The sequence below is a fragment of the Hyperoodon ampullatus genome, assembly GCF_949752795.1.
Source record: "Hyperoodon ampullatus genome assembly, chromosome: 5".
Taxonomy (NCBI): Eukaryota; Metazoa; Chordata; class Mammalia; order Artiodactyla; family Ziphiidae; genus Hyperoodon; species Hyperoodon ampullatus.
The window spans coordinates 33,145,891-33,166,988 of NC_136918.1; the positions used below are offsets into that span (position 1 = coordinate 33,145,891).

Sequence of the window (21,098 nt, forward strand, 5' to 3'; positions counted from 1 at the left end):
TCTTTTCATCGAGCTCTGTCTGCATAGGCCTAAATTTGATGAGGAGACACTGAAGGGAAGCCAGCCTCACTTAACTCCAGACATGATAGAACTTCATCCAGACTCTGTGACCACACCTGAAACTGATGCTGCCTGCCCAGGGTCCCTGATGCTGTTTGAGACTTGGCTTTTGGTGTCTTTGAGTCCTAACATATGTGGAACTCAAGAGCTCTGCTCTGAGCCTCTCTTTCAGGTCTGTGAAGAAATAGCTCCCAACCCTCTTGTGAGAAGGAAGAAGTTAAGATAGTGTGAAGGGACATTGCCACCCTCACCTCCCTGAGAGCACGCGTTGGGTCTTCTCCCAACAGGAAAACTCTAGGACCTCTTAGTGGTTGTCAGACAGAGCCTTGTATTCACAAACACTGAGTGATGTGGAGAACATAGACCAAGAAACCCTTCATCCTAAGTCATCCAGATAAATGAGTGGTGCCCACGAGTTTATAAAGTCAAATGCCCTAGAGCCTCCTATCTGTACTACGGTGTTTGGGAGTGGCCACAGCCTAAATACAAATAATGAGATGAAAACCTCAAAAGCATCCTTTTGGGTCTTTATACCTGATCCTGGGAAAGTACCAGTAGTTTATAAACTATAGAATGTACTTCCCTTATCTTTCCTATTTTATTGCCCCCTCCCCACAGTCTTCTCCCGTCCATCATACCCTTCAGGAAGGGAATTCCTGAGTCCTATAAGGCCTCATCAGTATATGAAAACTTCCCTCGGTAGAGTTTAATCACTTAGTACTCAGACTTGCCTCAAATGCTACAACCAACCTTGTACATCTATTGGGAGGGGTCAAAGTTCATCCTCACTCATTTCCTGTTGGAGGTGAGATCTGCTGCCAGCCACCACAGGAGCTGGTGTGCAGGTTTGGGGCCTCTGGAGCAGGGGCTTGACTGGAGCACCTCACCTGCTGACTCACCCACTGACTCACCCAAGGGTGGCAAGCCCACCCACCGCTTCACTCTGCCCTGACCTGCCATTTTGATTGGTGCATTTTTTGGTACAACAGGAAGTCATGTTCATGGCATACTCTACGCATGAGAAAGCGGGCGGAAGTGGAGAACACGGGTAAAAATGAAGCCACAGGGCCTCGTAAACCCAAGGATATTCTGGGCAACAAAGTCTCTGTTAAAGTGAGTAAGGTGTTCCGGAGCTGTGTCCGACCTGTCATCTACTCCCACCCTGCAGCATTCTCACGAGGCAAATTGGGTGGATGGGGACCAGAGGGGAAGTAGTTTAGTAGGATTTTGCATGCGAGATCAATTTACGTTTTATTTTTTATTTCTCCTGGCAACTTCGATCCAAATAAGTAAGTATCTCTTTTTTTTTCTTTTATACCTTCCTCCTTATACTGTGCAGATGTTTTATAGCAAAATTATCTGCAGTATTATTTATTCTCTTAGAAATGCAAGATGCTTGACTCATACTAAAGTACTCAAAGCCACCCATTCAGTATCCTAGGTTTGAAAATACATGCAGGGTAAAGAGATTAGAGATGCTTTCCAAACCTCCAACCCTTTGAAGTCTGAGGTTTGGAACTTAAGGGCTACTGTGTCCTTGGTAAAGTTTCATTTCTTTTCCCCAGAATTCAGATGCCATCACCTTCAGGCCTATGCATAGGCAGAGAAGGGAGGCACATTGATGAAGCCCAAGTTATTGCTTTGTAACAATCCAATTGTTATTGTGAACTCACTGATTCTAAGCTTTGACAGACCCTTGTCCCCCATCTTGAAACGATGTGATCTGTTTTCTTTACATTGGGCTCTCAGAAAAGACATGGCTCTGGACAATGGAAATTGAACCGCTGATGTTTAATATTGTTATAATGTGTGATTATCTACCTGAGTCTTCCTGAGCAAAATAAGAACAATCAAAACCCATTCTAATGTCCTTCTTGGGGAAAAGAAATTGTACTCTCTCACTCACCCTCATCTGGGAAGTCCAGCCTCACAGAAGACAACAATTTAAATTCGACAGCACTCATGCTTCATTTGGTTGCTTCCATTGCTATTTCCCGTGAGATGAGCAGCTTACACGATCCCAGCCTCCTCTCCCTGAAAAGAGCATGCTGCCGCCCTAGGTGATCTGCACTCCACCTTAGCGGCACCTGGTTTTTCTCTGCCCGATTTCCCATTGTCCATGCTTCTTTCAAGCTCTCCCCACCCTCTAGCCAAAGCTGCCTGTGTTCTAACTGTGTTCTCTTTCTTCCCCCTTCCTCATGCTGCCCATCAAGGAGACGAACAGTTCCGAGGAGTCAGAGTGTGATGATCTTGACCCTAATACTAGCATGGAGGTAGAAGCAGCTATTGTTGTCCTCTTTCCTACAATGATTGTCTTTTTTGATGTGTTCTGTAACAGTGACCTTGCTAAAAGTGACCAGCCGGTCAAGGATACATTGTGATATTAGGGCATCTCTCGGTGTCCCATCCAACTTACAGAAAACAAAACAAAACTTAATTCAGTTTGATTCTGATAGAAAACTTTTCCTAGGTGCATTTTTTAAACCTTCTGGTTCTCTTGAATGCTTGCTTAGTATTTTCTTCTTTGGCAGATTTGGCTTTGTGTAGCAAATATCCAACTTCGTAATTGGAAACTTAGAAAACATTTTTTTTCATGGAAAATAGCATTATAAAGAGTAGTTGGTTCCCAGCTAAAGATAAGAACTCATTTGTTTTAGTTTCTCCTTCCTCCCTTTCCCCTCTTTTTTTCTTTCCCTTGTATGTTCTTTTTCTTCTGGGACTTATATTCCTCCCTGAAGGCTCCAGTAAAATCATGGAGTAGGTATGGTTTGGGGGGATGACCTGGCCCCTAGTCACTGTGTATAGCTGGCCAATAGCAAATGAGGAGTGACCGCAGCAACTCCAGAACCCCCACTTCCCCAGCCCCCAGGGCTCCTGGGCAGTGGCCGTTCCTGCCACGAAGGAAAAGAACCCTGGGGATCACCTCCCTCCTGTAGGCCTAGCAGAGGCCTCTCTAGAGACAGGAAGGCTGAAACCTTGCCCGGGGGCCTTTCTCATACTCCAGGGTTACAAAGATGTGGAAGTGAAACCAGTACCTTCACCAACAAGAACATCCAGTCAACTTCCAGGTCGTTCTAGGCCAGGAACTCTTTGGGGTAATAGAAATAGGACTCTCACATGGCTTGCCACTGAGTGACAAGCATCATAAATTTACAACACCTAGAGAATTGGAGCAAACTTGGCTTTCCCTGCCATTTTGCACTTCAGAGTAAACTAAAATGCTTTTCTCCAAATCTGTACCCACATCCCCGATAATGGATAAAAGTTTAGAGGTTTCTTCTGTGCACAAAATACAGAATATTTTTTTAAAACCTTTTCCTTTTTATAGCCCTACGCTTTTCACTTAACTAGATGGACCTTTATTATTCTTATTCTAATTTGACCTAATCCCAAAGAAAGCCACCACCATATTATGACAACCACCACAAAACCCAAGGAAGACCATGTGGCTCCAGGAGGGGTAAGTCAGCGGTGGAAGGCACCAGTTGAGTTGAATCAGGCCAGAGACCAGTGGTTGAAAGTGGGAGTTCTGCCAGGATAAAATAGTCCCCTATGGCTGTGGGTGTTGCCATGGAGCGAAATCTGGCAGATGTGGGCCGGTGCAGGGCTCCCCTGTGGGAGGAGGTGGATATGGCATTCATAGCCTAAATATATCTTAGAGAATGGGGAAGGTGGGGGAAACTTCTGGCTCTGCTTTCCTTGCATTTCGTAGGATAGGCACCAGCTCCTGGGAAGCCCACATCTGTCAGCCTGTAGATGCCTCATGGCACCTGTATCTCCAGACCTCAGTATTGCTGGCATGTAGTGAAAATGTCATCTGCAAATACATGGAGGGAGAGGGAAAGCCAGGTATCTGTGTTCCACAAGGCAATTTGGGACGTTTTTCAGCTCTGGTGGACTAGGGGGAGAAAAATGACTTTCCCACTCTGCTCTTTAAAGGAAGAATTGGGCACAGGGAGATGTGGGACCAGATGAGCAACATACACTGAGAAGGTTAACTGATGTACTCCAATGCTCCATTCAACGTTTAGATAAGCAAAAGCTTGCATGCGCACATGTCTTAGCCCTGCTTTGTGAATTGCACACGTTTCTAGGGTTCTTATTCAGCCAGGGCTTGCAGCCCTTTGCATGAGCTGTGTGAGATGGGTCCCAGGGAGGTGCTGTTGGTGCATAAGGAAAGGTGTTAGGATGTCAGTGCTGGACAGAAGAAAGCCGAAAACCGTGTCGATGCATGTCTGAAAAGTTTTCAAATATAATAAGTTGAGGCAGAACTGGAACTCTTGAGGGGGAATGTGGTTGGAAGCTGCAAATATTCTGGTTAATCCAAGGTTTCTGTAGTAGGTGTGCCTGCAGCCCTTGTATATTTCATATGGATCCTTGTAGGGATCAGCAAGCTCTTCTGAACTGTGTTGCCATGTTGAAATTAACTCTGAGCACATAAGCAGGTGCTGAAGGAAAGCAGGCATCTTGGCACTGCTCGTATTTTCAGACACGGATAACAAATAAGATATAGAAACTCAGCCTATTCAATATGAACTGAGAATTTTCTCAAGGGGTAGGTAGGTAGCTCTTTATTGCAATGTCCATTGTAGAAGAAAATGGCCGGGGGTGCCTACTGAAAAGAGCTAAACCTTAAAGACCCGGTTTGAGAAATAGGTGGGCTGGCCACCTCATAAAGGACTCTTGCTGTTAAACTGATAGCTTTGGGCATCATTACCAGGCCTAGCTTGGCCCCCAACCTCACTCTTGTCTTTTGAACCTGATGACTGCAATAGGTGTTGTCTCATTGGGAGCATGTCCCTGTGCCCTGCTGAGCTGAACTGCAACTCCTGTGGCCTGTGCTAAGATCCCCTGGGCCTGGTCCCCCAGCTGACACCCCTGCCACATACCCTGTGCACTGCTCAGTGTTAGATCTCCGAATGCTAAGTCCTGCCCTGCTGACTGCCCACCCTTGACCTGATGCCAGCACGTTGATTCCAGGCCTAGCTATGTGTCGGCTCTTCTCTCCTGCCTCTGCATGAATATCACTTCCAAAGCATTCTGATTCTCAATTGGTGGGTTGAAGGGTTCCTTTAAGGAGAAGTTTCCTGGGGTCTTTGCTTACACACCAGCTGCTTGCTCCCCTCAGGGCCAGCATATGTCCCAACATACTGTTTTAGGGAGATATATAGGCACATCCTTGAAAGCTAATTAAGAGGAAAATAAAGCACCTTGAATCCTAGGAATCTGATTTACAAAGCTTTCCGAGAATACCCAGTTATATAAAGGGAGGCAATTCTGCTCTAATGTGTACATCCTTTTTCTTCCCCTGTAGAGACATGCTCGTGAATGGTCTCAAGTACAGACCCACCTCCCACTCCCAGCACCACAAGCCACACGACCAGCTACTGCAGGACTGGCTCTGGGTCTGTGCGATGCCCTCGTGGCCACAACCCCCTTCCCTCCTGCTGATCCGTGGGCACACCTCAAAGGGGACCGTTCTAAAAATGACACGGACCTGTGCACAGTTCAGCCTTCTTCTTTACCCTGCACTGATTACACTTTGGGGGTGGCAGTGGAGGGGGATATTCTATATGAGAGAAATGTCTCTGCATGGAAGAAGAGTCAAATCAGGCTGGAAATCAAACGCTAGGCTTTCTTGGGAACGAATGAATATTAATTCATTTTTTCCAGTAGAGCTTAGACTGCTGATTGCCTTTTATTGACAAGATAGGCAGGCATGATGGTGAGCTGGATGCCACATGCCCACCTGTCAGCTTCTCATCCTGCCCTGCCCAGGCTGGAGCCAGGGCTGGAGGCTCAAGGCTCAGAATCACCCCTCTTAGCTGACACCCATCTCTGAGAAGCATGGATTTCTTCTGAGCTGTACTGGATTTCTCCCAGGACCCAGGCTAGGAAGGTTTCCACATCCGTGCCACATCTGAAACGTGGTCTGAAGACTGTCAATGCTTGGGTTTTGGCATCTACCCTCCAACCCCAGCACTGCCACTTGCCCACAGCGGACACTGGAGTAGGAAAGCCTGACCCAACCTCCCAGTCCTGGGCCTCGGTCTTCAGCCCAGCTTTTATGTCAAGTCCAATTAATTAAATGCATCTTAATTGTTTTGTTAATGCCCAATACCACTTTAGCAGAGATGGTCAATCCATCAGAGTAAGAGGTTGTCGTGATTCCAAAAAGACTGCATCTCTGCCCCAGCCATTTGACGCAGGGCCAGCCTCCCCCACGGCACAGGCTGCGTGCGGTCATGATGCTGGCCCCCAGGTATTTAGCTCCGGGTGGAGGTCAGGGTGCTTGTTGTGTAAGAACGGGCTTGGGATCCTGTGGGAGAGAAGGCACTTGGAAAAGTGAAGCTAATTTGGAAGGAAATTTCCAATTAGGGTAAGACTCATAGACTCTCAGAGTTGATGGAAACTTGGAAAACTTTAATTAACCCTATCCCCTTCATTTATTTACTCTTTATGGTGGTAAAATATACACGACATAAAATTCACCATTTTTACCTTTTTTAAGTGGCATTAAATGCTTTCACAGGGGTGTGCAGCCGTCACCATTATTCATTTCAGAGCTGTTTCATCCTCCCAAACTGAAACTGTAGCCAGTAAACAATAACTCCCCTTCACTCTCCATCCCTCCAGCCCCTTCCAAGGCTTTGAGAAGAGGAAACTGAGGCAGAGGAAGTTGTAACTTCCTGTTCAAAAGTGAGCGGGTGCCCTGAAGGCAGTTTCTGGTTTTCCCTGGCCCTTGTTCCCCCACCCGACACCATCCTGCTCCTCTCTTGGAGCCCCTCCCACCTCCAAGTCCAGGTAGGTTTTAATCTAAAACACAGATTCTGGCAGACAAGAAGACGTGCCTTCCAGGGCCAGTTTTCCTCTGCGAATTTGTTATTTAACTTTCGAGTTCAGCAAAGAGGAATATCTTTTCTGCCCATCCCAGCCCTCCAAGGCTGAAGTAGGACTTAGATAAAAATCACACAAAGGCAGTATCACATGGAAAGAACACTGGAACGGGAGCCAGAAAACCTGGACTGCAGTCTGGGCCCTGTCGGCTATGAGACCTCGGGCCAGTCAGCCTTTCTGAGCCTCAGGGTTCTCTGTGGGAGGTCGCACAGCTCCGAGGGCACGGGTGTTTATGTAAGGGATATGAGCCCTTTGAGCCTTGTGCAGATCTAAGGTGTGACATCCAAAGACTTTGCTCTCCTGAACGTCTGACTCTGACAACAGTGAGACCCCAACAGGAGAGAAAGTAGAAGATTCTGTGCTTTGCCCCTGAAACTTGCTCTGCAGGGGGTGTGGCGGGAATGGCCTGGGTACATTTCCTCCCGAGACCCAGCTGGAGTGTCCACTTCCGGCTCTGGGAAGGGCTTGAGTGGCCAGAGCTGAACTTTTCTTTCCCTCCCCAAATCCACAATTCCCCAGGCCCAGCTTCCACGTCTTCAAAGAGCTAGGCTGCTGCTCCCACCTCAGCCACCTTGGCGCCTTGTCCCAGATTCGGAGCTTCAAAATAACCTGGCCAGACAGACGGAAGGAAACTTTTACACCCCTAGTCGGGTGACTGACCTCCTGGCATCACCAGTGTTTCTACCGGTGCCTGTTTCTGCATTTTATAAAAGAATTTTTTAATGAAAAGAACTCTTGGGAGAAAAAGTGAAGCATCACACGCCTCTCGTTTTATTTTTACAAAATATTTTCTTTGTAATAGACCTGATAGGTTGGGCCCCGAGACTGACTCTGCTTTGCCTAGCTCTGTTCTAACTCCACATGCAGATTGATTTATATTCTGCCACTGGGAGAAGGGCACTAAGCAGACTGGAGCTGGCGTTTCTCCCTCCCGGGAGGTTAATTACTAGATCTTCTACAGCATTAGTCACGTCTGTCATGCTTTCTGTTCCTTCCAACCGCCTGGTGAAGATTCGGTTTTCTTACCCTCCTAGAAGAAACAGGTTCAGAAAGGTCATGGTCATACAACCAGGAAAAAGGGCAGGTCTTGACTGTGGTGCTTTGAGATGTCAAACGTGGCAGGTGATAGGAAGTCTGCTCCCCAAGGTACTTCCTTAAGGAGGGTCAGGTTCAGGCCCTCCTCTGTTGCATATTTGCTTGTTAGAGGAGAATTTCTTCCTCAACAACTTTTTTAATCCCTTGACAGTTGGGCTAATTATTTGGCCTCACCACACCCCTCTCCCAATGACTCAGGAGTCCAGACATAAAAGCCAAGAAAGAGGTCCAATTTCAAGGGCCGGAAATGTCTGAATTGGTTTCTCAGACCAGCACAGTCACTCGGCACACCCTCACCCTCGTCTGCAGGCCTAGCCCATTTCATTTAGGTCATACACCAGTGAGCTTACAAGGTGCCACTGACCCAGAAGTCGCTCTCAGAGCCAGCTATCAGCGGGGCAGAGGTCACCACCTCCGTTGCCCACACCCTGTGCTGTCGAGGTCCACCTACTGACTCACTCAACGTGTTTTCCTAATCAACTCAATATAACAAAAATCAGTTGACACAAGGCATCGCAGTGAGTACTATGGAGGGCCAAAGAATTATGTAAGATCTGGTCCCTACCACTGCTTACTGCCGTCAGATGAGGGAGGCAGCTCTGATTAAACGCCTGTGTTATACAGCAGACTTTGAAACTTGCTCTCATGAAGGCATGGAGACATTCATGTACTTGTTCAGTGAATATTTAGACATCCACTCAGGCCCTGGGCTAATAACAGTGGCTACTGTTTATCAGCTTTTCCTATATATCTGGCTCCGTGCTGAGTCCTTTCCTCCCAACAGCACCCTGACGTAGGTACTATTATCATTATTTTTGTTTTACAGGTGAGAGAGCACAGAGACGTTAGTAACTTCCCCAAGGTTATGTATTCACAACCTGTCTTCCAGGATGCCTGTGAGCGTGGTCATTGGCTTCCCACGATGGCAGGGTATGGCTTGGAGGGACTGATAGGATGGAAGCAGTCTTGGAAAAAGGTGAAGGGTCAGAAAAGGGCTTGAGCAAAGGTCCAGAGGTATGAGAGTGCCTGGCACATTTTGAGAAGAGACTAGCAGTCTGGGTAGCCGGGGTTTAGGTATGTGGGAAGAGTGGTGGGAGATAAAGCCTGGCAGGTGAGTTGGAACCAGACTCTGGAGGCCTCAGGGGACTTGCTTGGAAGCCTGGACTTAGTCCAGTGGACAGCAAGGAGCAGTGGAAGGTTGTCAGGCAGAGTCAGGGTGATTCATTCTGGACTTCAGGAAGGTCACTGGCACCTGACTGAGAACAGTGGGGACAGGCAGGCCTGTTGGAGGGCTGTTGCCATCGATCTCATGAAAGGTGGTAAATACCTGACCCTGACGGGCGGGACAGGGAGAGGAATGAGCGCCTGTGAAAGGCAAAGGAGGAGCAGTGGGGGAAGCAGAAATGACAGCGGCTGAGTGCGGCTGGGGATGTCAGGGAAGGAGCATCGGGCGTGGGAATTCCCACAAATCAACCTTCCACTCTCCCATGTCCTCGGAACACACTGTAACCTGTTGTGGGTCCACAGACTCTGGGAGGGTGTTTCACTCAATAAAAGAAGCTTAGGGGATAGGGGTATGATCAAGGTCAAATCATTGAGGGAGGAGATCTCAGTACATTCATCTATAAAGACTTTGAATATTCAAAGTCAAGATCTTGGCTTCCAAGTTGCAAACGTGACTTATAGAAGGGAAGTGATAACACCGCCGCTTCACCATCCCACCCTGCAACCCCAGTCCCATCCTGACAGACTTCTCTGTGGCTGACAGCCCCAGGAGACCAATGCAGCACAGCAGTAAACCCCCTTTCCGTTCCTTTCCCCTCTACTGTTTTGTGGGACAGGTGATAGATTTTTTTTTCATTATTCTATTAAAGTCATATTTTTATCCTTTTTATTTTTGAGAACACAATAGATGTTCTTTAAGCAAAACACGGAGGAGGAATAGGAGAGGGGTTTGGACTAGAAGTCCCTGTGAAACAATGTGCTCCACACATGGACATTCATAGCTCTATGCAGCAATTAGTGCTTATACGTTCTTCCCAGGAACACATGGAACTTTTTATGAAATTTGACCATGTACTACTCATAAAGCAAATCCCATCAAAAATCAAGGAATCAGTATTGTATAGACCAAATTCTCCAACCACAATGCAATTAAGTTAGAAATCAGCAAGAAGATAATTTTTTTAAACCTCATACATTTGTAAATTTTAAAACAATGCTATTACAATTGGGTCAAAGAAAAAAATAGTTGACGAAAAATACTTAGAGCTAAATGATAATAAAAATACTTGGGAGGTACAGAACTAGTTCAAAGAGAATTCTATTGCTGTTCAGGATTGTGTTGAGTTTATGTATTTTTTTTACTGCAATTTATTTTATGTCCTCTTAAGAGATGATCAGAGTATTTTCTAAATTTTTAGAGAAATGTATTCTAAAAAATTAGAAAATCATGTCTGGTTTGGCCAGATTGGAAACATGAAGGGTTAAACTTCCAAACCAGAAATCGTACCTCAATTTTTAGAGAGTGTTTTTCTGGTACCTGTTCATTTTATTGCCAGATCTCATCATCTAAAATCCCTCTCCTTCCTCCTCTGAACACAGATTCATATGAAACAAGCATAAAGAGAATAGAAAGAAGAAGCAGAAGACAGAAATGTTGTTTTATTCAAGGTAGCTCTGAGTTGAGTTCAGGACATTCGGTTTGAGTTTCGTTTGGCCATTTTTATTCCCTCAGCGCTCTCGATATGTAGTTTTGAACTGTGTTCTGTGACAGGTGATGAGGGATTTAGAAAAAAACAGGTATTTTTCTTCTGGAGTCAGTTGACAGCTGCTTTTCTAGGCAGATGGGATTTCACCCTCACTCTTGGGTCTTGAAGTCAGAATCTTGGACACTGACTGGCAAGAAAAATAGACTCCAGGTTTCCTCAGAGCGCAGCGTGTTAGTCATTGCTGGTTGATTTAGCCTGTGATTCTTTCCTGTTACCTCACTGCCCTTCCGTTTTGAAGAAGAATCAAGAAAACGAATGGAATTCTCTCCGGAAGGAAGAAATTGGGTTGCTGATGGACCGTGTCGTGGTGGTTCTAGGAGGACCCACTACCGCCTGCCGCCCTCTGCTGTTCAAATGAAAGCAGGCTTCCCAGCAGTTCTTTCCCACCCGGCCTGTACCAGCCTCCTTCTCCTCCTGCACTTGGGTCTCCCAGAGAGACAGCGTGCATTTTATGTAAATGTCTTCTTCCCTCCACGGCCACTTCCGTTTTAGATTCCAGATCTCTCCTCCTGCCCAGCCACCACTTTACGTGGCCCCCAGACTGTTTCTAAGGAAGGCAAATGTTAGGATTTAGGAAATAGGTGCATCTTATGATTAACCCTTCGGGTCCCAGACTGATGCCTCAGGTCCCTGCCCACACCACCGGTGATCATAAGACAAGGTGGTCAGGAGACCTAAATTCTAGTCTACTCATTGAGTGGTCGCAGTTAACTTGATTTAACAAATTTTACTTGATCTTTTGCTATGTGCAAGGTGCTATGTTAAGCAACATGACAAACAGTACCTAAAACAGATGAACAGGTTACTATCTTCGAAGGGTTCACAAGTCTGGTGGGGCAGTTAACATGCAGAGAAGATGTGTGGATAGATGGCAGCACGTGATCAGAGCCATAGGGAGCGGCCTCTGGAAGAGCAGAGAAGAGGGGAAGATCACTGTTGGCTAAATCTCAGACCCTGACTGACCAATGAGATTCCAGAACAAGTCAAGTTCCAGATTAATGGAAATCAGAAAACACTCCAAGTTCACAACCAGGCATTTTCTCAACTCTCCTCCCCCAAATTAGGACCCCACCATTTCACATTTTCATTGCTTTAACAAATATCAATGGAGCATTTATGTGCTAGGTATTATGCTAGGCTCTGAGGCAATGACAATGAAATGAAACGTGGCCCTTGCCTGCATGGGCCCTGTAGTCCACAGGGAGCCGCAGGCAAATACAAGATACAGTGTGAGAAGGTTGGCATGACTCTTCTCCAGTCCATACTCTGATTTGCTTCAAAACAGAAAGAGAAAAAACAAGGGAGGAATCTCCTATGGGCATAATAATCCAGAGTCACAGTTAGAAAAACATTGGTATGGACTTTTTCCAGGCTCTTGGTCCTTGCTGGAGGAGTTCGCAGAGGACTGGGTAGAGATGAGATGTAGAGCAAGGATGGGGATTAAAGGTCAGCACACAGGCCTTTGACATCGATGACAGTCTCGTGATGCTTTTCCCCAGACCTTGCCTCTGCACTGAGCACTGAGGTGGGAAGAGCTCTGGGGGCAACTCCCCCGTCACTGTCTCCGTAAGGCTGCACTGACTTCCCTGTCTCCTCTGGAAATGGGAATAAGTAACAGCTGCTCGGCACCTCTTCCCGAGGCTTTGGAGGGGCAAGTGAAAGAGTTTGTGAGTCGTTTATGCCAGCCATGCAAGGTTAAACAAATCAGTGATGGTATTACCATTGTCAGCAACACCTAGGCCAGCCAAGAGGCAGCGGCATGAAGATGGGTGCCTTCCACAAGCCGCCTCCAGAGAGAAGCTGCAGTTAAGCCGTATCAGCAGCCTTTCTCTCCAAAGTTCACACTAAGGTCTACACGGAAGCTAGGAAGAGTTCCTTTTTAAACGGTGCCTGTGTTTAACAATATACTTAATACGGTTGGGGTTGTGACAAGAGGAAAAAGGTAAGAAATTCTCTAAGCAGTCGTTTGGGATGTTTATAGAAGTACTGCCACAGTGCAGGTTTATGAAACCCCACTTAAATTTTTATAATGTAGGAAACTGCCATTTGTCTCTTCCATTTGTCATCTTTCTCCTCTCTGTGTCTCCTGGCGTGGACTCGATGTCCTGCTCCCTTGTGGATTCCCATCAAGATGGGAAATACAGGCCATCGAACAAAGCTGGCAGCATTCCCAAATCTTTTTTACCCTGGAGTCCTTATGATTGAGTGGGGGTAGGACGAGAGAGAGGGCAGTGCTCCATGTTTGCTGGAGGCTGGCTGTTGCCATCAGCCAGGCTCCCTCCTGGACACTGTGAGCCATTTAATTCCACCTTTCCCACTAGACCATTGGCCCAGTGAAGGCAGGCCACCACCACCACCTAACCAAGGGTCAGCTCAGTAAATCTTCATGAAATAGATAGAGCCCTTCAGTCAAACAACTTTCCAGGTGGGCATTATTGTCCCCAGTTTACAGATAAAACCAAGGCCTCAGGTGCTTGGGAATGTTGTTCAAGGCAAGGGAGTATGTCGGCTTAGGGTCTGGATACTATGTACTCTGTCTGCTGCCAGAGTTTACAGTCCCTCCTGCAACCCACACTCTTAAGACCCTCCTCTCTCAGAGGCCATGGATTTTATTGTTTTTTAATCATTTTCCAAAACGTTTGCATTCCATTGTGTTTGAAAATAGACTCTATTCAAATAGTATTATACCCAGGAGTAATTATATTATAGATCTTTTGATCCTACTTCCAGATTCTGTGTATGAATCAGTCCTAAATTCATTGAAGAACTGAAATGTGGACATAGGTCAAATACTCAGTCAATCAACATGTATTAAATGCTCATTACGTGGCAGACCGGGGGCTAGAGGCCTGAGGTACAAAGATGAATAACAAATGGTTCCTGTCTTTGAAGAACTTATGGTCTAATAGCTCTAAGTGAACCATTTTTTCCTTAACAAAACAAAAAAAATTACAAAAGTGAAACATACTGACTGCAGAATATTTGGAAAGCCCAGGTAAGAAGAAAAAGAAAAAAAAAAATCACCAATGTGCAGATGTTTTATAAATCCTGAGGCCAGGGCCTATGTCTTAGCATCTCTATATCCACAAAATCTTACACCAGCCTCAAGAAGCAACGTTTTTTGAATGGGTAGACGGCCACCCTTCATCTCATCACCCCAAGAAAACCACTATTAACGTTTAGGAAATATTCCTAGTTTCCTTTCCTTTGACTGTGAAATGACTGGTTCGATGTCATTCTCCTGCCTCACCTAAGTGAGGTGGACCAATTTATGGCCTCCTTAGCAACCCCTACAAGTGATGCTGGACTGCCCACCATGTGTACTGGTAGTTTAGTTAATTTTTCAACTGGAGCAACTCTACACTTCTCTGCCTACCATGGCCCAGGGCCTCTTCACATAGAGGCGGTTTCTAAGGTGTGGGAAAAGCAGTCGCTTTTACCAAATGCCCCACGCATCTTCCATACCCACCCCCAGAAAAGACTCAGGGGCAGGAAGTTGGTTTATCTGAGATCAGTTCCCTTGGATGGAGGGGAACTTTCAGCAGCTTTCCTTAACAGGCTGCATGTTGATTCACCTGAGGCAGGTTTTAAAACTGCTGATCCCAACCCCACTTCACACCAATTAAAACAGAATTTCTAGGCATGAGGCCCAGGCACTGGGTTTTTTTGTGTGTGTTTTTAAAGCCACCTGGGTCAAGGACTGAAAACCGTTGATTTAAAAGCAGGCCGGGCAGTGGTGTGAGTGGCCTTTGGAGACTAGTATAGGGCACCGTGATGGTCAGAGTCTTGAGACACTCAGCCCCGGGACTTGGCGTTGCAAGAGTTTTCTGCAGCCTGCTTTGTGAAAAACCTGGGTGGTAGATGCAGGCAATCGGTTTGCAGAGGGGAACAGAGGAGGAAATACCTTTTTCCAAAGGGCTCGTATGGATGCCTGTGTCAGGTAAAACCACACAGAAGCCAAGTTCACCTATGACTTGGGTAAACTGGGGAGATAAGTGTGACTGCCCCAACAGACGATTTGCAAGACACATGAGCCTCCTAGCTTCATTATGAAGGAAAGAAGAATTTTGCAAGATAAACTGTTAGAGATAAGCCCCTGCAACAGTAGGCCTCTTAGCAGAAGGGAGATGATTAGACTTAGATAATTTATTTAAATAGTCATTGAAAACTTGTTATTTGTCAAGCATTGTGTGACATACAATATTTCATTTAATCTTCATGATAACACTTTGTACTAGGTATTATTTATCACCATGTTACAGTGAAGGAAAGTGATGATAGTAAGTTTTTAAAAACGAGGATAAAATCACATTAAGCAAAAGAGGTAAGGCCCAGCCTCTCCTACTGGGAAGCCCAGATCTTGTTCACCCCACCCAGCTTTATGACCCAGACTGTAGGATTAGAGGTAATACAAAAGATAGGAGAAAAACCAAGGCAACGTCTTCTCAAGAAGGGGTAATGGCCAGTCGACTGGAAGGTCTTCCCTTCTGTAAGATCCATGGTGTCACAAAGCAGACATTGTAGTGGGCAGAGGGCTCCAGCACGGCCTCTGCCAACCAGCCACCTGACCAGATAGGTCACTAGGGCAACCCAAGTCTCTGTTTCCTCAACCATGTAGCCAAAAGGGCTGTGCAGTGCTTTTCAAGTTGCCCTGTGGAGGCCTGGGCTCCAGGAGCAGTTCAGGGGGGCAGGATGGACAGCTGGGACTTCCCTCTTCCCCCTTCAACTAGACAAGCTCTGCATTTAGCTGCTGGAAGGAAACCACTGGGCTGGTTAATGTCCATGACTCTTCCAGTTTAATAGATGTCAGTTGCTCTGTTTTTGAAAATTCCCCATGCTGGGAAGAATCAGTGCCATCACGATGCTTGAGTGCATATTGAGGTGGGGGAGAATGGGTTTTTAAGCACATGGCAGGGAGGAAGAGCAGGTTAGGTGACGGAGGATAACAAGGCCAGCTGTGGCCAGCCCAGCTCTGCAGTCACAGTAAACCTGCCTGGGGCCCGGGCTGCCCAGAGGGAATGTGAACAGTCAGAGCAGATGGGAAAGTAAACCAGGTGCCCTTGTTGTTACTGCAATAGTGATGCAGTCACAAGCCACAGGAGCTGGGCTCCATGCTTCTCGCCCCAAACTGTACTTTCTTTTTACTCACTAGGATAGAAGTCTCCCATTCTCTTTTAGTAGTTTAGGATTTAAGCAATTTTCTGTTTCTTTGTGTTTTTCAGATCTTAAATCCAAATTTCATCCAAGAAGGTGAGTTAAAAAGTGACAGAATTGAGTACGTGGCGATTGGCTAAATAAATTATGGCAAATCCAGCACTGAGGTAGCACCTTTAAACAATGGTGATATAGTTCTCTACTTACAGACAAGGAAAATGTTTAGGATACACTGTTAGGATGAAAAAGACCACACCTTGTAATGTGTATAATGGGATCCACTTTTTAAAGAAAATATGTGTTTATATGAAGTCTAAAAAGATATATACCAGACTGTTCACAGTAACCCCTGTGTGATGTCACCATAGAGCTTTTTCTTCTCTTTCTTAATCTATATTTCCTAATTTAATCTAAAAAAAACATTTATTACTTTAAAAATACTTTTTCACGGGACACAGGTGACGCTACAGAGTTAAGCTGAAGGTTATTTGAATCGTTACACAACGTGGGTGGGGAATGAGAGGGTTGTGTTATAAACTAGCTGTTTTATTCTGTCTGTTCTGAATGATGCAAATTTATGTCGATGTTGATTTGACCACAGTGGCGCCAGAATTCCTTGTGCCCTTAGTGGATGTGACCTGCTTGCTTGGGGACACAGTGACACTGCAGTGCAAAGTCTGTGGGCGGCCAAAGCCCACCATCACCTGGAAGGGTCCAGACCAGAACATCCTTGACGCTGACAACAGCTCAGCTACGTACACAGTCTCCTCCTGGTAAGTTAACGTCCGCATGTCAGCAACCCCAGCACCTCAGTGCGGTACCCGGAGGCTAAGTCTGGCATGTAGCTCCTGTTCTGGTTACTTGGTCTCTCAAGAGAAGAGCTGCCCTGGGGCCTATTCTAGCACAGAAACTTTGTGCCCCTCGGAATCCTGTGAAACAGTGGTATACTCAATTCCTTCATTAACTAAAGAACAATTTTCTTAGAAGAAACAAAAATGACTTACTCCAAAGTGTGCAATGGAAAACAGAAAATCCAGCCACAAGCATGCTTCTCACAAAGACTATTTAACAAATTTGGTTGACTGCCTCCCAATTATTCTGTTAATATTTATTGTGGCTAATTAAGAACTTTCTTGCACAGTACTACTTACAGAGGAAAGCCGTAATGAGCCCTAGATGCTCAAGAAACATTTATGGAAGAAACAGCTAGGATCAAGACACTTCATCCTTTAACTTAATGTTTTTGCATGTGAAATGGTGTTCCCAGCAGAGACTCCCTGGCCAGGTCCTGAAATATCAGTGGACCCGGGGAGCTTAGCGTGAGAGTCAGTGCATGGTGAGGCTCATGAAGATCACCAGGTTTTGTCGCAACCAGTGAGGAAGCAGTAGGGCTGACTGTGACCTCTGCATTTAACCCTTTCAGAGCAGTTCTTCCCCTTGTTGTCCTGGACCCCAGGCTGGGACTACTGGGAAAGTTATTTAGTAGAGGAATTTGCCTTTGCTTAAGTCACTTAATTATTTTGAAGGTCCCACATGTAGAATGTGAAATACTTGAACATTTCATTCTCTTTCCATTTTCTTGTACCACTTGTTATTGATTGTGGACTGAGGATGTTTTAGGGACCAAGTTGCTAGGTGGCAATGACACTAGTAATATTGGTGACCAGTATTTGCATAGGATTTTATATATTTCAAACCACGTTCTGATTCTTATCCCATTTTACTCCTCTACTAAGCCTCATTTACAACCAACTTGAGAGATGGGCATGGCAAGAATTTTCTTCCTCTGTATGGCATTGGGGAGATGGAGAGGCAAGGTTCTCACCCAAGTGTATAAGAAGGTAACAGAACAGGGACTAGACCTTGGTCCTAAGGACTCAGCTCAGCACCCCTTATACTTTTATAGTCACTTGTCTCATTACTGGAGTCTGAAGGGCATCCTCTTTTCGTGTTCCTAGTGATTCCGGGGAAATCACCCTGAAAATCTGCAATCTGATGCCCCAAGACAGCGGTATTTATACCTGCATAGCAGCAAATGACCACGGCACCACATCAACGTCTGCTACCGTTAAAGTGCAAGGTACAGTCTCTTGGATAGTCAAACATTATTTGTGCTTTCTTTTTCATATTCATTTTCTAATTCTGGTAAAATACACATAACATAAAATTTACCATCTTACCAATCTCAAGGGTACAGTTCAGTAGTGTCAAGTACATTCACACTGTTGTGTAATCCACCTCTGGAACTCTTTTCATCTTGCAAAGCTGAAACTCTGCACCTGTTAAACAACGACTCTCCATTCCTCCCCACCCCCGGCTCCTGGCAGCCACCATTCTACTTTCTGTCTTTATGAATTTGTGTTAGTCAAACATTTTAACTGGACATTACAAGGGATCCCTGAGACCTGGGAAAGAAGAGGTACATTGTGAAAGTTCCAAAGCAAAGTTCCAGCAAATGGGAACAGAATGAATCTTTGATAAGAGCTGTCCGTACCCTACTGTACACCTCCTAAAGCCTAGTTCTCTGACCAAGCTTTCTCTCCAGGGTGCAGCCTTTAGTCTGAGGAAGAACTTCTGACAATAAGGTATATCTCCCAGCTCTCCCTCGGGCCTAGGGAAAGGTGTGCCACTCCGTGGAGAAGGTCATAGGAAACATTTGAGACACAGGTTAGGTGTCGACATTCCCTAGGTGACTTTCAGCCTTGGTGTACAATGCCAAGTTCTGCAGAAATAGCATTTGACCCTAATTTCTGTCCCTGTAGGTGTTCCAGCGGCCCCTAACCGCCCCATTGCCCAGGAGAGAAGCTGCACCTCCGTGATTCTCCGCTGGCTGCCCCCATCCAGCACAGGAAACTGCACTATTTCTGGTTACACTGTGGAGTACAGAGAGGAAGGTGTGCCATCTCCCCCTGCTCTTCTTTTTCTATCTTCTCTTTCTCTTAAGGAGGGCCTTCAGAGTCATAAAACTATTTGCCTCTATGCCTTTCATCAGCTATTCCTTCCAACTATTGTCTTCCAACTCAGCACAAAGGCCTCAGTGCCGGGCTACAGCCACCTTTGATCTCAAACACAGAGCAGGGTTTTTTGCCAGAATGATAATGACTCATGGCAGGTTGCAAAGCACCTTCACGTGCACTTCTCTGCTTAACCAGCCCAATCACCCAGACAGGGACCATCAGGCCCATTTTACAGATGAGGAGGCTAAAGCTTAAAGAAAGTTAAGAAACACAAGGCTGGGGTTCATAAGAGGCAGAGCTGGCACGAGAACCCAGGTCTCTAGTTTGCTAATCTGTGATCTTTCTCCCAGAGAAGTAACTAGGGTGGCAAAAGCAGAGCTCTACCCCGCCTCCGCCCGCCAACTTTACCCCCAGACAAACTTTAGAGACCACTATATATATATATATATATATATATATATATATATATATGATGACTTTTTTAATTGTTCAGTTTTTAAATTTGTTACATTTACATGCTAAGAGTGCATACATTTCCTTAACAGTTAGAAACAACTATTATCAAGAAGAATTCGTTGAAATGAGAAGCTGCCAGGTAGCTCTAATTGTTAAAGCACCTCTCTGAACCATGTGATGAGTCACACACCTGAATTGAAAGCAACTGTTTGCACCTGGAACCGGAATCCTCTGTTTTACTCTCTGTTACTCTTCTTATTTTAACCCTTCTTTCTTCTCTTAAACAGGCCCTCTGCAGTTATAAAGCTATTTATGTTTGCCTCTTTCTTTAGCTGTTCACTGTGTCTCTCAACGCAGCACAAAGATATCGATCGATGCTGAGCTGAGAGACATACCTCTCCAAGCCTGTATTTCCCTTAGCATTACTCAGGTCATAGTTCATAAGATGAACTGAGTTCTCTTGGGAAAGTTATTTAATCATTCTGAGCCTTGGTTTCTTTATCTGTAAAGTGAGATTAATCCTCCCAAGCTCATAGGATTTCTGAGGATTTAAGTGGGAAGGTTAAATGAGAGACTTATGGGAAGACTCCTTCCGCAGTATTTTACATGTACCTAATGCTCCATACATGTTCATTTCCTTTCTGTTTCAATTTCCAAATGCATATTTTCTCTCACTTCGATATTAATTTACAATATACTTTTCTGGCCTTATTAAAAATGTGCCATGTGTGCTTCTGTAAACTCTGCATGCTCTATGTCTTTTCACTCTCCCATGTGCCCATTTGAAAATGAACAGACTCTACAGGCCAAATGCTTGCACTGCTCTCATGACGTGTTCAGTCTTTTAGGAAATTGAACCCAAACCTGCCACAGTTAGCCCACAGGCTCTCAAGGCCCGAGGCAGTGACCACAACTGCCCCTTGAATGGAATGTGTCACTTTTCCTTTCTTTGTTTGCTGAAGGTCTTTGAAACAATGTGCCTCTGGCCTTTCCTCTTTCCTTCTCCTCGGAAACTGTGCCCTAGGTTCCCAGGCCTGGCAGCAGTCGGTAGCGTCGACCTTGGACACTTACCTTGTCATTGAGGACCTCAGTCCTGGGAGTCCTTATCAGTTCAGAGTCAGTGCCAGTAACCCCTGGGGGATCAGCCTTCCCAGCGAGCCCTCAGAGTTCGTGCGACTTCCAGAATACGGTGAGTCCCAGCCATGCCCAGTACCCCAGGCGATAGAGACAAGACACCTGGCCGACTGTCACATACTCACTGGCACAGGCTGCCCACTGGCATGTCACTGCCCACTGGCAGTGTCAATAGGCCACTGAGCTAGAGGGGACCTGAATTTCCTTGTCGGCTTCTGCCAAGGAGCATTTCAGAGGCCTCACGAAGGGTGTTTCCGTAAAGTACAGGGCTCAAGTTAGAGCTGCCACCCATGTCTACCCTGGGCCTGCCAGGTTCCCGGGCATCTGTGTGTGTCTCCAGGAACCAAGAGGGGCAGGCAGGGGCCGTGAGTCACATGAATGCCACCAACCCTCTTCTGAGACGGGAACACCGAGCCACCTCTTCCCTGGGAACCCCTGCTGGCCTAAGTGTACCTCAGCCCCACTCACCAATTTAAAACGGGGAGAGGAAAGCAACCTGCCTGAAGGATTTGAGTCAAAATGAGTATTCAATAGTTTCTCCACCCCCAACCCTCCCAGAATGTCTTGTTTCAAC

General features: G+C 45.9%; 1 protein-coding gene across 3 annotated transcripts in view; it reads left to right on the top strand.

Annotated features, from left to right (window-relative positions):
- KALRN (kalirin RhoGEF kinase) overlaps nt 1-21,098 on the top strand; it is a gene marked incomplete at both ends in the record, with an annotated part of 640,695 nt that overhangs the window by 606,833 nt on the left and 12,764 nt on the right. For all 3 annotated transcript variants that reach the window (XM_079705108.1, XM_079705113.1, XM_079705111.1), the window contains 7 exons: nt 1,050-1,173; nt 2,274-2,333; nt 16,046-16,073; nt 16,579-16,750; nt 17,936-18,057; nt 18,740-18,871; nt 20,415-20,579. In XM_079705108.1, the coding sequence (XP_079561234.1) occupies nt 1,050-1,173; nt 2,274-2,333; nt 16,046-16,073; nt 16,579-16,750; nt 17,936-18,057; nt 18,740-18,871; nt 20,415-20,579 (803 nt within the window). The remainder of the gene's footprint in view (nt 1-1,049; nt 1,174-2,273; nt 2,334-16,045; nt 16,074-16,578; nt 16,751-17,935; nt 18,058-18,739; nt 18,872-20,414; nt 20,580-21,098) is intronic.